A 17503-nucleotide genomic window follows, 5' to 3' on the forward strand; every position below is an offset into this window, starting at 1 on the left:
GAGTGTGAGAGCCAACAGAGCTGGCAAATGACAGAGCTGACAGAGTTAATACAAGATCCAGATGTTTGGAGATGCAGAAATTAAATATCCTTGGAGAAACTGTTTGAAACCATAAGCCAAAAACCCCAGGAGATGCCAGCCATATGCCTTTCTAGCTGGCAGAGATGTTCTGGAACTATCAACCTTCCTTGAGTCAAGGTATCTTTCCCCAGATGCCTTAGTTTGGACATTTTTATAGCCTTAGAACTGTAAACTTGCAAATTAATAAATGCCCTTTATAACAGCCATTCCATTTCTGGTATTTTGCATTCTGGTAGCTTTAACAAACCAAAACATGAATTGAGAGCTATTATGGTAGGAAAGGCTAAGTGGAAGCCACTAGAACTGCCCTTACCTAGCAAAGTAGTCAATCAGAAGCAATAACAGATTCTTGGGGGGATTACAGAGATTAGTGCCACTTTTAAGGACTTAGAGGATGCAGGGATTGTGATTCCTACTGCATCCCCATTCAACTCTTCTATTTAGCCTGTGTGGAAAACAGATGGGTCTTGGAGGATGATTGTAGATTATTGTAAATTTAACCAGGTGGTGACTCCAATTGCAGCTGCTGTTCCAGATGTGGTTTCATTGCTAAGCACATCCCCTGATACCTGGTATGCAGCTATTGATCTGGCAAATGCATTTTTCTCAATTTCTATTAGTAAGGACCATCGGAAACTGTTTGCTTTCAGCTGGCAAGGCCAGAGTATACCTCTACTGTCCTACCTCAGGGGTATACAAATTCTTTAGCCTTACGTCATAATCTTGTCCACAGGGACCTTGATAGTTTCTCCCTCCACAAGACATCACAGTGGTCCATTATATTGATAGCATGTTGATTGGACCTAGTGAACAAGAAGTAGCAACTACTCTAGACTTATTGATAAGAGATTTGTGTATCAGAGGATGGGAAATAAATCCAACAAAATACAGTCCTCCCACCTCAGTGAAATTTCTAGGTATCCAGTGGTGTGGGGCATGTAGAGATAGCCCTTCTAAGGTGAAGGATAAGTTGTTGCCTCTGGCCCTCCTATAACTAAAAAAGAGGCATAATGCCTAGTTGACCTATTTTGAATTTGGAGCAACCTAGTCTTCATTTGAGTATGCTATGCTGGCCCCTTTAACAAGTGACCCAAAAAACTACTTCTTTTGAGTGGGGACCAAAATTAGAGGATGCTTGGCCACAGGTCCAGGCTGCTGTACAAACTGCTCTGCCACTTGGGCCATATGATCCAGCAGGTCCAAGTGCTGGAGGTGTCAGTGGCAAATAGAAATGTTGTCTGGAGCCAGTGTCAGACCCCTATAGGAGATTCACAGTGAAAACCATTGGATTTTGGAGTAAAGCCTTGCCATCCTCTGCAGATAACTGTTCATTTAAGAAACAGCTTTTGGTCTGCTACTAGGCCTTAGTAGAGACTGAATGTTTAACAATGGGCCACCAAATTACCATGAGACCTGAGTTGCCTATCATGAGCTGGATGTTGCTGACCCATCAAGCTATAAAGCTGGGCATGGGCAGCAGCACTCCATCATAAAATGGAAATGTCATATATATAGGGCTCAAGTAGGTCCTGAAGGTACAAGTAAGTTACATGAAGAAGTATCCCAAATACTATGGCCCCCACTCCCACCATATTACCTTCTGTTTCCCAGCCTAGAGCTGTGGACTCTTGGAGCGTTCCTTACAGTAATTTGACTGAGGAAGAAAAAACTTGGGCCTGGTTTACAGATGGTTATGCATGATATGCAGATAGCACCTGAAAGTGGACAGCTGCAACACTGTAATTTCTTCCTGGGATGTCTCTGAAGGACAGTGGTGAGGGGAAATCCTCCCAGTGGACTGAACTTTGAGCAGTGTATCTGGTTGTCCATTTATTTTGGAAGGAGAACTGGCCAGAAGGTGTGTTTGTATACTGACTCATGGGCTGTTGCTAATGGTTTGTTTGGATGGTCAGAGACTTGGAAGGAGCATGATTGGAAAATTGGTGAGAAGGAGGTCTGGGGAAGAGGTATGTGGATAGACCTTTATGAGAGGGCAAAAAACATGAAATTATTTGTGTCCCATGTGAATGCTCTGTAGAGGGTGATTTCAGCAGAGAAAGGTTTTAATAATCAAGTGGACAGGATGACCTGTTCTGTGGATACCAGTCATCTCTTTCCCCATCCGCTCCTGTTATTGCCCAGTGGACGTATGAACAAGTGGGCAAGGTGGAAGAGATGGAGGGTATGCATCGGATCAGCAATATGGACTTCCACTCACTACAGCTGACCTGGCTATAGCCACTCCTGAGGCCCCAGTCTGCCAACAGCAGAGACCCACACTCAGCCTCGCGTATGGCACCATTTGCTGAGGTGATTAACTTGCTACGTGGTTGATTACATTGGACTACTTCCAACATGGAAGGGGCAGCAATTTGCCCTACTATAATAGACACATACTTGGGATATGGATTTGCCTTTCCTGCACATAATACTTTTGCCAGAACTACTATCTGTGGACTTCCAGAATGCTTTGTCCACCATCAGCCCATTTCAGGAATGGGTACATACTTATGGAATTCTCAGATCTTGCTATGTTCTCCATCATCCAGAGGCAGCTGGGTTGATAGAATGGTGGCATGGCCTTTTGATGACTCAATTATGGTGCCAACTAGGTGGCAATACCATGCAGGGCTAGGGTGATGTTCTCCAGGAGGCTGTGCATGCTCTGAATCACTGTTCACTGTATGGTGTTTCTCCCATAGCCAGGATGCACAGGTTCAAGAATCAAGGGGTGGAAATGGGACGGGCACCGCTCACTTTCACCCCTAGTGATCCACTAGGAAAATTTTTGTGTCTTGTCCCTACAACCTTAAGTTCTGCTGGTTTTAGTTCCAATAGGAGGAGTGCTTCCACCAGGAGACATAACAGTGATTCCACTGAACTGGAAGTTAAGATTGCTGCCTGGCTACTTTACGGTTCTCATGCCGCTGAATCAACTGGAAAGAAAGGGAATTGCTGTACTGGCTGGAGTGATTGTTCCTCAGAGGGTATGGCCCATCCCTTCAGGAACAGCTAAATTCCATCCTTTATAAGCCAAGTAACCATATGTGCTGGTTTGAATCTATGATGGACCCCAGAAAAGCCATGCCCTTTAATCCTCATTGAATATTGCTGGGTGGGAGCATTTTGATTGTTTCCATGAAGATGTGACCCGCGCAATTGCGGGTGGTAACTTTTTTTTTTTTTTTTTTTTTTTAAAGAAAGAGGGAGGAAGGGAAGGAAAGACAGAGAGAAGGAAGGAAGGAAGGAAGAAAGGGAAACATCTTTAAACATTTTCTTGTTTTATTGTATTTTGTTTGTTTGTTTGTTTTTTACATGGGCTGGGGCCGGGAATCGAACCGAGGTTCTCCGGCATGGCAGGCAAGCACTTTGCCCGCTGAGCCACCGCGGCCCGCCCGATGGGTGGTAACTTTTGATTAGATGGTTTCTTGATCTTAGAACTGTAAACTAACAATTTATTAAATTCCCCTTTTTAAAAGCTGTTCTGTTTCTGGACTATTGCATTCCAGCAGCTAGCAAACTAGAACACCATACATCCAATTTTCTCAGGACCATCCCAATTCATACCTGATATTCTGGCTAATTTATCAATAATATGCCCTTTCACTCTCCAAAGTGTCCCAGTTTGGATAATAAATTATATGGCCACCAAATATAAGAGACCTTCCAGATTTATGTATAGTTGTTGGTCAAGTAAGCATTAGCCTGTTATGATAAGGACATTTTGTGGATTTAAATCATCAATACATTGATTATATCTATGGCTGATTACATCTATCTTCCCCAAGAGCAATTTAATCCAATAAATTGAAGGCTTTAAAAGGAGAAGTTAGAAGAGAAAATTTTCATCTCTACTTTAGCCAGCCAGTAGGGAGAATTATTGAAGACCTTCATTGGCGTTGCCAGCTTGTGGTCTGCTCTACTAAATTTGAACTCATGCATCCCCACAGTTGTGTGAGGCACTTTTATAAAATCTGATATTTACAGATATCTCCTGTTGATTCTGTTCCCTAGAGAACCCTGACTAATACATATGGTAAATGAAAATATCAAATAGCTTTCATGCTAGAACTACACTTGTCATAAATGACACGAGCGACTTCTTTTCTGAATTGGATAATAGCCTGGTAACTTCTGGAAGATTTCCTCAATTTTTGTGCTATTTGCAATGTAAGGACTAGAGGCCCAGCATGCTTCAAGTTTAATCTGCATTATTAACATTTTCTCCATCATTTTAAGTCTAGACAATCAATAAAAAATAAACTAAACCCTGATTTGTAATGCCTAGTCCTGTATCACTATTCTCATAGTGTATTTTCAGCCATGAATGGGATGTCACAGCAGGCAGAGTTGGGAAGACATGTGTAGTAGCATTCCAATAGATAATACAGATGGAATAGATGAGGTAACCTCAAGAGTGTAGATTATGGTGAATTGCAATACAACAATTTGAAAGTGATGAGTTTTCCATATTTATTACCTTTTAAGAATGTTATTTCTTTTTGACAGTTTTATTGAGACACAATTTACATACTGCAAAATTCACCAGTCACATGTTTTAAGTGTGCAGGTCAATACAGTTTAATATGTTTACCGAGTTATACGGCCATCACCACAATCCAATTATTACCTTTGTTTTGCATAGAATTTCCTTAAGGGTACATTTATATAATTTTAGTTTTAATAATAGCTGTGCTCAACAACCACTCACAAAAGTCTAGAAAATTTAACATTGGGCTCTCACAAGTGGTTCTTCAGCACATCATCAATTTTACATGAAACCCCCTAATTTTAAAATGTTGGCTCAGCATTAAAAACAAGAACCATAACAAACTCAAGGTAGGTCCAAAGAAACACACCTGCTACCTAGAACTGATTCATGGTCCATCATTTTGTGATCTCTGTAATGGGAATAATGAGCTGTGAGAATACTTGTTATGCAAGGAAGGCTTCTGGGGTTTTGGGGAACCTACCTTTGCTTTGGTTCCTGGACTCTTGCCTGAGTGAGGCACTAGGCGGTGTGTGTGATCTTCTCCCACAACATGCAGAACTAGGGGTGGCTAGAGGCTCTGCTGTGCTGGGGCCACTGGGGCAGCCTCCACAGCCATGACAAGTGGTCTTCATGCAGCTTTTCACTGGAGACCCTGGGCGGGGGGCAGACTGGAGACAAGGGAAAAGGGAAGCCACTATGTGAAGGCTGAGACATGTATGAGACTCCTGGCTGGGAATCTCAACATGGGTTGGGAGATTTTCACATGGAAGATTCTAGAAGCCCTAAATTCTTTTTGGTGGTGTGTGTCAGAGAAAAATCAATCTGAAAGGGTCCTTATGGATGGTGGCCATATGATTTATTATCCAAACTGGGACCCTTTGGAGAGTGAAGGGACATATTAGTGATAAATTAGCCAGAATAGCAGGTATGAATTGGAATGGTCCTGAGAAAACTGGATGTCTGGTCACTTGGCTTATCAAGCATGGAATCTGGTTGTTCCTGAAGGGATGCGCCACACCCTCTGAGGAACGTTTTCAAAATAAACATGCAGGGCAGGCAACGGTGGCTCAGTGGCAGAGTTCTCGTCTGCCATGCTGGAGACCCAGGTTCGATTCCTGGTTCCTGCCCATGTAAAAAAAATAATAATAAAAAAATAAACATGCAGCTGGGTGTGGGCTAAGGGTGCTGACCAGGATTTGGCACAGGAAAGGTGTGTAGTTCACAGCCACCTCCCAGCTTTGTCTGCCCCACCCTGAAATTTACCCTGTCTTAATTTCCTAGGGTGTCCACAAACAGAGTACCACAGACTGGTGGCTCTTGCAGTTCTGGAGACCAGAATTCTGACATCAAGGACTGGGCAGGGCTGTGCTGGCCTCTCATGTCTGTAGGGGAAAGTCTGTTCCCTGCCTCTTGGCCTGGGGCGTAACCCAGTGTCTGCTTCTGTCCTGTGGCCACATCTCCTCATGGGCCTTCTCCCTGCCTGTGTCTCCTCGCCCCTTCTCATAAGAACACCAGCCTGCAGGATTCCAGTCTGATCTCATTTCAACGTAAGTAATTCCATTTTTAAATAACCCAATTTCTGAAGACGTTCACATTCACGGGACCAGGGTTAGGACTTGGACATGCCTCTTTGGGGGACACAGTTCCACTCCTAACCCCATAAGAGAACCCCAAGGATCACAGAGGTAGCAGGGTCACACTGGAGGGGTGGGGGTAGAGCCCGGCCCAGAGAGAGTATTGGTGGTGGATTTCTTGACTGCCTGCCTGAAAGAACTCTTGTGTCCTGATTGCTAGGCAGGTGTTCTTTCTATATGATTCTGTTAGTTTCTGGGCCATGAGAGCTTAAAGCTCCCCAGTGTGTGTGTGTGTGTGTGTGTGTGTGTGTGTGTGTGTGTGTGTGTGTGTGTGTGTGTGTGTGTGTGTGTGTGTGTGTGTGTGTGTGTGTGTGTGCAGGATGCAGGGAGGAAAGGGAGCTCCCACCATCCTCCAGGCACTTGCCTCCTCAGCCTCTCACCTTGGCTTTTCTACCTTTGTCCCGTGACCTGTGTAGGGTCCTGAAGAGGTGAACACAACCCCACCCCTTATGGCCAGGCTCCCTTGGTTAGAAACTGTTTTTCTCCTGGTGACTCTGAGCACAAACTGGTTCTTAGCCTATATACTTGTAGCCCCATGACTGTGAGTTTCTGGAGAGAGAGGTTGCCTGAGGGAGAGGGAAAGTGGAGGCAAAGGACTGTAAAGTAGCACCTTCCCAGGTCTAATGGCCCACGTGATGCAGGGCAGCCTGCAGTACAGGCGCCATATTTTCAGACTCTAGACTCAGTAAATTATATGACCCAGATGTTACTGAATATTTTATGATTAACTTGCCCCAGGGGTCCGTAAATGTTTTATAATGTCTGGATAAAGAAAGAATGCATCCAAGGCTGTGGGCTTTTAGCAGTGAGGTCAAGTTATCATAAGACCTAAGGTAGGAGACATTCCTTCTTTTCACAATCACACTTTTAAAAGAAGATGAGAGCCATAAAAGTAAAAGTTTCAGCTCGATGCTGGCCGTGTGAACACAGGAAGAGGGCAACTAGCCGAGGGGGTGGCGTCTTCTCTTGGGACTGGTATAATGATTCCATGGTTGGAATTTAGACATAATCTTTGGAAGCTGAGATTGATGTCTCTTGTAATTTTGGAATGAAGTGGAGACGGATAGAGTAGGCGTGTTTTCTTTATGACCGGGAGGTACAACTGTTTATTTGTAAGGGACAAATTCATCTCGGGATTAGGTTTCTTCTTAGGATATGGAGAGGTGAGTCTTCCCTGCTTGTTTTGTAACCCACATTTACATCTTCTTCAACAGCAGAGGGCGTCTTACCCACAGCGACCAGATGGACAGCCCCACGTGAGGACCAGGTGCCCTGAGTTTCTTTGGTCACTTCATAATCCACCTCCCCACGTATCTTCAGTGGTCTCAGGATGGAATCCAGCTCCACAGGTTAGGATGGGGGGTGTGGGTGGGAGGCAAGATTTAATTGGGGGTGGGGTGGGTGGGGAGAAGGGTAGGGAGAGTGTAAGGTAACAGTGAAGCACATGGGTTTAGGAGATGAGATTATGGATTCAAATCTTAGCACTGCTTCTTACTTGCTCTTTGTCCTTATTTATTCTCTCTGAGGTTTCCTCATTAATGAAACGGTGGTAAATGCTAACTTAGTTGTAGAACTCTTGGCACAATGCCAGTGAGTACTCAATAAATATTAGCTTTAAAAACAAGCAGGAAAAAAAAAAAAACACCAAAAAAACCCCAGCAGGCAAATAACAAATGTCCCTATGTATAGGCTAGAAGAACAGATAGGCAGAGAATAAGTTCAGATTCACAATACGAGAATGATTCATTCTGGAAAATATTACATATACTAAGGCTATGGTTAGAATATATGCTCACTAACTGATTAAAAACAATCCTTTACAGGATGCAAATAGGTTTTGCTCATCATTTTAGATTGATTTTCCAATTATTTGGGAGGTGCTGGTATTCATTCACATCTAAATGATTTGACCCCATGCAATTCTGAAAGAGAAGTTTGAAATAATTCTGTGAACATCATCTTAAGCTTTTTTCCAGGGATAAACTTGATAAGCCCAAGAATAAAACCCAGTTTAAAGAAGATGAATGCTATAAACTGTTTGAAAGTGCTTTCCAAACCTTGTCCCAGATTTTGGAGTCTGAAGATGGAAAGGAAATGGCTACTCGCTACTGTTCATTTTGAATGATGGGGATTTCCCTGCGTAGTTGACAGAATTTCAGAGTGAGAAGAGCCCTTAAGATGATCACACTAAAAAAAAAAAAAAAAAAAAAGCCCTGCCTCCCCTCACTAATTAAATAAAAATCTATGGGCACGAGACCTGGGTATAAGCATTGTAATAAGCTTCCCAGGTCATTTTAAGATGCAACCGGTTTTGTGAACCACCTGACACATTAACTCCTGATTTCACTGATGAGGAAAGTACTTTTTACTGGAAAGAAAAGTCCTTGTCCATCCTCCACACAGATGCCTGAGAGATGTAAACCCAACCAGGTAAAACTCCTAATGATTGCCCCATCTGCCACCCCTTCCAGTCCTCGGGACAAAGTTCGAGGTTTTCGGGTAGCTCCCAAGACTTTTCAGTGTTTGATTCTTGTTATGCTTCTCACCACAATTTTGCTTTTTCCCTTACTCTCCCCAGACACCCTTCCCTTAGGTCATGCCCCACTGCTTGCAGTTCTAGAACCAGCATGAAGCTGTCTAGTGCTCCAGTTTTAATGTGTTTTTTGTTCCTTCTGCTGGGCTGCTTTATCTCTCTATGTTTTCAAAATGCAGCTCAAGCTAAGCCATCTAAGTAGAAAGGGGGCATTAGATGTTGCTATACTGAGTCAAAACATTGCAGAAAATTTTTTTAAAGACTGGGATAGACCCTTTGAGATTCTTTAATTTCAAGCTTAGATGCTCTTTTAGTTTGCTAAGGCTGCTGGAATGTAATATATTAGAAATAGATCAGCTTTTATAAAGGGGGATTTATTAAGTTACAAGTTTACCATTCTAAGGCCTAAAAATGTCCCAAATCCAAAAGTGTCCACTAAGGCATCCAGAGAAAATTACCTTGACTCCAAAGATAGACTGAGGTCTGTCATATGGGAAGGCACGTGACAGGTGTCTGCTTGTCCTTGTTCCCTATTCCTTTGCCTTTAGCTTCTGATTCCAGTGGCTTTCTCTTTAGGTGTCTGTGGGTCCTGATTTAGCTGCTCTGGGGCAAAACTCTGGGTTTTGTCTCTTAGCTTAGCATCTCAGGGAGCAGCACATGGGGGTGCCTGCTGGGTGCTGGTTTCCTGTCCAACTTCTGTTGGCTGTCTCAGCTCCTGGCATCTCCTGGTGCTTCTGCATTTCCAAATGTCTGCATCTAAGCTTTCTCCTAAATGTTTTCCAGTGTCGATTCTTTTAAGAACTCCAGTAAACTAATCAAGACCCACCTTGAATAGATGGAGTCATATCTCCATCTCATCAAAGGTCATACCCACAATTGGGTGTGCCACATCTCCATGGAAATAATCTAGTTGAAATATTTCACCCTACAATACTGAATCAGGATTAGAAGAACAAGGCTTTTCTGGGGGCACATTATATAGATGTCTCTGGGCAAGGCTGGTCTCAGAAGTATGAAACTGGACCTATTATAAGATCAACAAGTAATGGACTCAGCAGCCTCTGGAGCATCTGCCCATCTAAAGGTGATTAAGTTAAACTTTTGGAGACACATGGAGTAACTCAAATGAAATGTGTTGTGAGCACTCAGCTAAAAGGCTGCTGATTCACAGCCCTTGCACCCACTTCCTTTTATAGATGAGAAAACTGAGAGCCAGGGAGAAGTCGGGATTTGGAGATGTAGAGCAACTCTATGACTAGAGCTCAGGTCTTCTGAATCCAGCATATCAAAAAACTTTTGTACATTTAAGTTCTACTGCATTTGCTCCAATAATGATAAACATACACACATTATTATATAGTTTCTTTAAAAAAAACGAAAAACACTAGTTCCATTTTATGGACAAAATACAGATCAGGAAGGTGCTATAGAATGATGTATCTTACTTTTTCTGTGTTAGATTTCCTGTTTGTGGAGGTAGAAGGCAGCCTATGTGAGTCTGCCTGGAGTGCCCTGCCATGGAATTTTCTAGTCTGAGACCACATAGGGGGCAAGCAAATCCCTGTCAAGCTTCTCTCCAAGCTCACAGCTGCTGTGCAATTGCATCTTAACTCTGGTGTCAGATTTATAGATCTCTCTCTCTCTTGGCTGCCAGGGCTAATTTTATCCCTTAAGGATTTTTGAAAATAAAAATATTTTCCCTGGCCTTTCCAGAAGAAAGGGGCTTATTCACTCAAACAGAAGTATACACTAAAATGTCTAAGTTATTCTTGCACGTGCCAAAGATTAGGGCTGAGGATTTCCTCTGGCTTGGTGGAAAGCTACTGTATTAGCTGGGTCCTGAACATGTCCTTGCTGGGAGAGAGAAGCTTTGTTCTTACACCTGGGCTTCAGGGCTGTGGCCTCCTTTCAAGTGTTGTTATCCCTCACCTGAGAGCACGTGGGTCTGCTTTGGGGCATCCAAAGGGAGCTTCTTTTTTTTAAATTTTTTTATTGTACATTATAACATATATACAAAGCAAAGAAATAAAACAGCAATAATTTTCAAAGCACTCTTCAAAAAGTAGTAATAGGATAGATCCCAGAGTTTGTCATGGGCTACCACACAATCCTCTCATATTTTTCCTTCTAGCTTCTCCAGAATATAGGAGGCTAGCAGGCTTAAATACTTTTTTTTTAATCATCACAATCGATTTTTTTCATTTTATTTTTGTGAACAATAACATATATGCAAAAAAGCTATAAATTTCCAAGCACAACACCACAATTAGTTGTAGAACGTATTTCAGACTTTGACATGGGTTACAATTTCACAATTTTAGGTTTTTACTTCTAGCTGCTCTAAAATGTTGAAGACTAAATGAGATATCAATTTAATGATTCAGCATTCATATTCATTTGTTAAGTCCTATCTTCTATGTATAATTCACCATCACCTTTGATCTTTCCACACCTCTCATTGGGGTTGCTTGGGCTATGGCAACTCTAAATTTTTGATATTGGAAGGATCTGTCACTAATATGGGGTAGGAAGATGAAACTATTTGATGTTCTGGAGAGGCTGGGCCCTCTAGGTTTCAGGACTTATCTTGATCAGGGACCCATCTGGAGGTTGTAGGTTTCTGGCAAGTTACTCCAGTGCCTGGAACCCTTGTGGAATCTTATATATTGCCCCAGGTGTTCTTTAGGATTGGCTGGAATGGGGGTTGGCAGATTATGGTAGGTAGCAAGGTCTGAAGCTTGCGTGAGAGTAACCTCTTGACTCTTTGAACTCTCTCTGCCACTGATACTTTATTAATTACACTTCTTTTCCCCCATTTGGTTAGGATGGAATTGTTGATCCCACGGTGCCAGGTCTGAATTCATCCCTGGGAGTCCTCTCTCATGTCACCTTTTACCCCTGGATGTCATGTCCCACATAGGGAGGTGGGCAATGATTTCACTTGCAGAGTCGGGCTTAGAGAGACTGAGGCCACATCTGAGCAACAACAAAGAGGTCCTCCAGAAGTAACTCCTAGGCATGCCTATAGATAGTCTAAGCTTCTCCACTACCTACATAAGCTTCACAAGAGTAAACCTCATGGTCGAGGGCATGGCCTATTGATTTGGGTGTCCCTAAAATTTGACACAGTATCAGGGGATTCCCTGATGGTAAGGTTTAATAGTTCCATGTTCTTTTTCCCCTCCCTCAGGGGACTTTGCCAATACTTTTTGATTATCTGCTTAATATACTCTAGGATGTTTCCAGGCATTTATAATAATCTATATAGGATTAAAGGACCTTTTTCTCATTCTGTGCTCTCTGTGTTTTAGTTGTTCAAATGAGCTATACAGATAGGTTGAATTAGATTGTGTACTACAGAAAATTTCAGTTCCAGATCAAATAAACCTTTCTTCCTCAAAGAGTATGTGTGGTTCTAAAATATAGACACTGTCTTCCTTACCTCTATGTCCTAAATTACTTTAACCCCAACCTGTTTGGATTCATCCTTAGCTCTAAATATCAGGTTATATATATAAAACACCCTCACAAAATCCAGAAATAATAATCACCACTCCAGACTTGATGTGTCTGCTCTAAAAGTTTACAATCTAGGCTCCTGTTTTCTTATAAGCATTTTCTAAAGGTGACCATACCATTGTTGTCTTTTTGTTTCTGTCTTATTTTGTTGTACCAAATATCCCACACATTCATTCACATCATTGCATGCCTCAAGACAATGTTCCTTTTTGTAGCTGCACAGCCTTCATTCATAAGTATCACTATTGTTCGCCATTCTACTATTCCATCAGTGCATCCTTCAGCCACCTGCATTCATCGGGCATCATGTAGAGGACCCAAAGTCCACAGTCCATCAACATTCTCAATTTTAGATAATTTCATTGTTCCCAAGAGACAGAAAACCAGTAAACATACCCTCCCCAAATAGGAGATCTAAACCTCCTCTTAACTGTTGTCCCTCACCCCATTATTTACAAAGGGAGCTTCTCTTAATTCCAAGTTTCTGTACATCCCAAGAGACAGTTATAATCAAATAGGCATATTTGCTTGTATACCAAGAGACTTGGTGTCACAGATAGAGGAAAATCTCCCAAATGTCCTTCTGCATGTGGGAAGGAGATAGCAGAAATAATAAGCTGAGAAGGAGTTCAGAGAATCAAATCATGCCTCCCATTGGGCGGGGAGATGGCACAGCTATGGACAGGAGAGGTTGAGAACCTGGAATGTCTGTTCTTTGTCAAGAAGGCCACTTACCTCCCAATGAAAGCATCCCACAATAGATGATGCCTTGATTTGGACTTCTGTTTAGCCTCAAAACCGTGAGTGAATACATTCCCATTGTTTAAATTGACCCGTATCATGTTGCTTGCTTGAGCAGCCTGGGAAACTAAAACAGAACCTCTGAACCCGTTAAGCAATAACTCCTCATTTCCTCCTCCCCCTAGTCCCTGGTAATCTTTAATTTACTTTCTGTTGCTATGAAACTGCTTATCCTAGATATTTAATATAAGTGGAGTCATATAATATCTGTCCTTTTGTATCTAGATTTTTTCACTCATCATGATGTCTTCAAGGTTCATCCTTATTGTAGCACATATCAGAACTTCATTTCTTTTATTGCGACTGAATAATATTCCATTGTATGTATTATAAACCACATTTTGTTTATCTGTTCACCTGTTGAAGGACATTGGGACTGTTTCTACCTTTTGGTGTTTATGAGTAGTGGTGTTATGATGATTGTTTTCCAAGTATTCGAGTCCCTACTTTCACTTCTTTTGGGCATATAGTTAGGAGTGGTGATTCTAGTGGTATTACAGAATATGGTGATTCTGTTTAATTTTTTGAGGAATGCTTATATTGCTTTCTATAGCAGCTGCACCATTTTCCATTCCCACCCGCACCACCCAAGGGTTCCAATTTCACCATTCATTTTAAATACAAATCAGGCTTTTGAGATCTATAGAAATCTAAGCCATCTTTAAAGATGAGAACATTCATTATATAAAGGGCTTTCTTCTATTCTGTTTTCATAATTATAAACAATTTGTGATTTGTTATATGTCATGGTTACAAATTTCAGACTTGTATCTACAACTCATTAAGTTTGAATTTAGACATTACATTTATGCAATCTAGTCCCTGTAGTGCTATGTCCTTATGCTATGATGTGCCTGTTTGAAAATATTATGTACTACAAAAAAGCCATGTTTTAATCCTGAGTCAATCTTGTGGAGGCAGCTGTGTCCTTTCATCCTGATTCAATATTGTAGGTTGGAACCTTTTGACTAGATTTTCTCCAAGAAGATGTGATACACCCATTTGTGGATATTAACTTTGATTAGATGGAGATGTGACTCTACCCATTCCAGGTGGGTCTTGATTAGATTGCGAGAGTCTTTAAAAGGAGAAATATTTTGTAGAAATGCCAGAAACAAGAGAGCCTAGAGAAATGACAGAAGCCTCAGAGCCGAAACAAACTTCACAGAGGAGCTGACACAGATGCAGACAGGTGGAGGACCGAGACATGGATATCTGGAGATGCTTGGAGCCCAGCAGATGTTGCCATGAAATGTTAAACAAGCTTGAACCTGGAGAGCCAGATGCCAGCCACATGACTACACAGCCAACAAAGGTGTTCCTAACCCATGGACCTTCCTTGAATTAAGATAACCTCTTGTTGGTGCCTGAATTTGGGTGTTTACATTGCCTGAGAACTGTAAACTTGTAGATTTATAAAGCCATTCCAGTTCTGGTATATTGCATTCTGGCAGCTAGCAAAGTAACACATATGACCATGACATTATCTAGAGGGAGAGTTGGAGCTATTGAAAGGTTTAGAAAGCGAAAGGTTGAGAAAGAAGGAAGTTAGACCGGGAAATTTAAAGCGGGTGGGTTTATTTCGGTGCTCCGGGGCAGAGGTCACCAAATCCAAGATGGAGAGAGGTGAATCTGCGCCTGGGTGATGGCGTGGGCAGTTTTTAAGCAGGCGGGTCATGTGCCCACCGGAAGGGGCGGTTCTCCAGAAGTCAGGTGTCCGGAAGGGGCGGTTCTCTGGAAGTCCTGTGTCCGGAAGGGGCGGTTCCAGAAGTCAGGTGTCCGGAAGGGGCGGTTCTGGAAGCCATGCTGGGAGGGGCGACACAGCCTCCGCAGCTCCAGTTGTAGTGCCCTTCCCTGTTCCCCCGACCTAACAGCTATCAATCCTCCTAGCCCAGTTCTTAGAAAATTCACAATATTAAAAAGGAGCTAATGACTAGGAGACATTACGTTTATTCTTGAAAACAGTTTAAATAAGAAATGAATCCATTAAACAATTTGCAAGGAAAGCCATCTCTCTTAGTAGTTGCCATGTTCATAAAATTCCTCAAATGTCCAGCTTTTCTTTGGTAATTTAATTTCTGCTGCAGATGTCCATCCAATTTATTTGTGATTTATCATAGATTATAATTTATAGTGAAAGTGCTGGGCCAGATTTGCAAAGAGATAATACTATTTCCTTACCTTATTCTAGTTTCAATGAATAATTGGACTTTCCCATTATTATTAATTTATCTTTGGATGTTAATGCTTTTGAGCCATGACTGGTTTTTCTAAGTTCTTCTCCAGCTGTCACAATGCAGACCTAGCACACCGGAATCTCCTTGTGTAAATGTTGCTGTGTCTTTAGTTTTGTAAAAAATTATTCTAGTCTCAAAACTTTGAGTTCCCCTACATTAAAAATAGTCATAGGATCAAATCTTTGGAAGGGACCTTAGAGGGAAACATATAATTTGTTGAATTCAAAAGTGTTATCTATCTTGTACCTTGCAAGTGGTCATCTCACCTCTTCATGAACTTCTTTAAAGACAGGGAGCTTCCTCCTTATTGCAAACACCCCTATTTGCCATTCAGGCCCAATTTTGCCAAATGCAAGGTGTGGTTCCTTGGGTAACTTCCTTCAGAAAAATGCAGTATAGCCTGGTGGTTGAAAGAAATGAACTCTGTGGTCGTATGGGCCAGTGTTCAGTCTTAGCCATTGCCACTTAGAACTGTACAATCCTGGAAAAGTTACTTAATCTCCTGGGCCTCAGTTTCCTTATCTGGACAACGGGGACAATAAATAATAATACCAACTTGCAGAGTTGTTATGAAAATGAAATTCAACCATGTATTTTATGTGCTTAGTGTGATGCTTAGCATACTGTGAATGTCTTTGATCAATTGTGGCATCTATTAGTACATGTATATGAAGATCAAGTAAAATATACACAAAAGTGGTTTGTAAATGGCAAAGAGTTATTCATATGTATTGGCATCATTATTTGAGTATTCTAGTATTTTTCAAAACTGGATCTTGAGCTGCAATCTTCCTGGGGGCCTGAATGAAGCAAGCACTGAGCCATCAGTTGCATCAAGAGGGCTGAGCCTTGTCCACCCCCTGTCTCTGACCCCAAACAGCACTTACCACGTGTTGGCCCAGCCACCGTTTGCCAGGCTCTGAGCTTTCCCAACTTCATTATTAACCCTCACAGCAACCCTCCAAAAAGGGTTGATAAGATGGCTCAAATTTTGCAGATGGAGAAACAGAGCTCAGAAAATTTAAGCAACTTGTTTAAGATAACACGGCACTTGAGTTGGGGAAATCAAAATCAAAATCTAAGTTTATCTGTTTTAAAGCACATGTGCTTTTTACTATAACCTGTGCCCTCGGGTGGGAGTGTTACACGGCTGTGAGTCAGATACTTATGCCTTGTCCTCCACCTGCCACTCACACATTCTCTATCCGTCTGCATTGCCTTGCCATTCAAGCCTAGTTTCCTTCATATGTAAAATGACAATAAGATCTATTTCCAAGGGATATCGTAAGCATTAAAAGTAATGTAATTAATAAACGTGATTAATAAGTAATAGCATTTCATATTTTGTCCCATCTTCTAGTACTTTGCATCTCCCAAGGGAGTGCTGGAGAGCTGCTCCCCCAACTCAGGGCCAGTAGGGGGCAGTAAAGGCCAGCAACCATAAAGGGCAATGCCTTTTAACAAGCCCCCATGTCCTCCCTTCTGCAAGGAGTTTCTAAATCGGGTCCTTGGTGATTCTGACTCTTAAAAGAAAAAAGAGAAAAGCCTCATGCTATACATAGTAATAGACACCGCCAGCACTTCAATAATAATTCCTTGAGTCTGCTGAAGGCTCAGAATAGATGGCCTTATATTATCCATGAAGCCATTCACAGTTGGCTCACGTTAGCGGTTTCATTAACCTCATGAAGACATTAATATCATTAGGAAAACAGAAGGAGAAAACCTCCAAGCTACTCCATTAGACCCAATTAGCAGAGTGCTTGCAGCACAAAGGAGGCCCTCCCCGTGCCTGCCTGAGCAGCCGCAGTGGGTCCCATTAGATTGTCACTCGCTGGAGCCATTAAATCAACCTCATTTATGGTACAGAGCTATCATTCCCAAAATAGGTTGCTTTCAAGTCATGAATATTAGTAAGTGATCATAATGGCAAATGGACACAAAATGATAAAGTTAATGCAAATACAGACTGGCCCAAACATTGCTAGACGGGCTGGTACATCACAGGTGCTTTGAAATATTATTTCATTTATTCCCTACTTATTTCTTACACCAGCCCCACGAGGTCCCTGTTCTTTTCATCTTTACCCTGGTTTCCTTGGCTCCAGCTTCCTCCTGCTGTCATGAGGCCCTGCAGAGCCTTCCCAGTGGTTTTTTTTTCTGGTAGTCCACAAAATTGGCAGTGGTGTGGGGTATCTCACATGTA

At 42.0% G+C, this 17503-nt stretch overlaps 1 protein-coding gene across 2 annotated transcripts in view; it reads left to right on the forward strand.

Annotated features, from left to right (window-relative positions):
- LOC143666756 (uncharacterized) overlaps window positions 1–17503 on the forward strand; it is a 279905-nt gene that overhangs the window by 100652 nt on the left and 161750 nt on the right. For both annotated transcript variants that reach the window (XR_013167722.1, XM_077140315.1), the window contains exons 3-4: window positions 5855–6120; window positions 7422–7556. Coding sequence is in view for 1 of the 2 variants with exons in the window: in XM_077140315.1 (XP_076996430.1) it covers window positions 5855–5961 (107 nt within the window). In the remaining variant the exon portion in view is untranslated. The remainder of the gene's footprint in view (window positions 1–5854; window positions 6121–7421; window positions 7557–17503) is intronic.

The sequence above is a fragment of the Tamandua tetradactyla genome, chromosome 2, assembly GCF_023851605.1.
Source record: "Tamandua tetradactyla isolate mTamTet1 chromosome 2, mTamTet1.pri, whole genome shotgun sequence".
In the NCBI taxonomy this organism is placed as follows: Eukaryota; Metazoa; Chordata; class Mammalia; order Pilosa; family Myrmecophagidae; genus Tamandua; species Tamandua tetradactyla.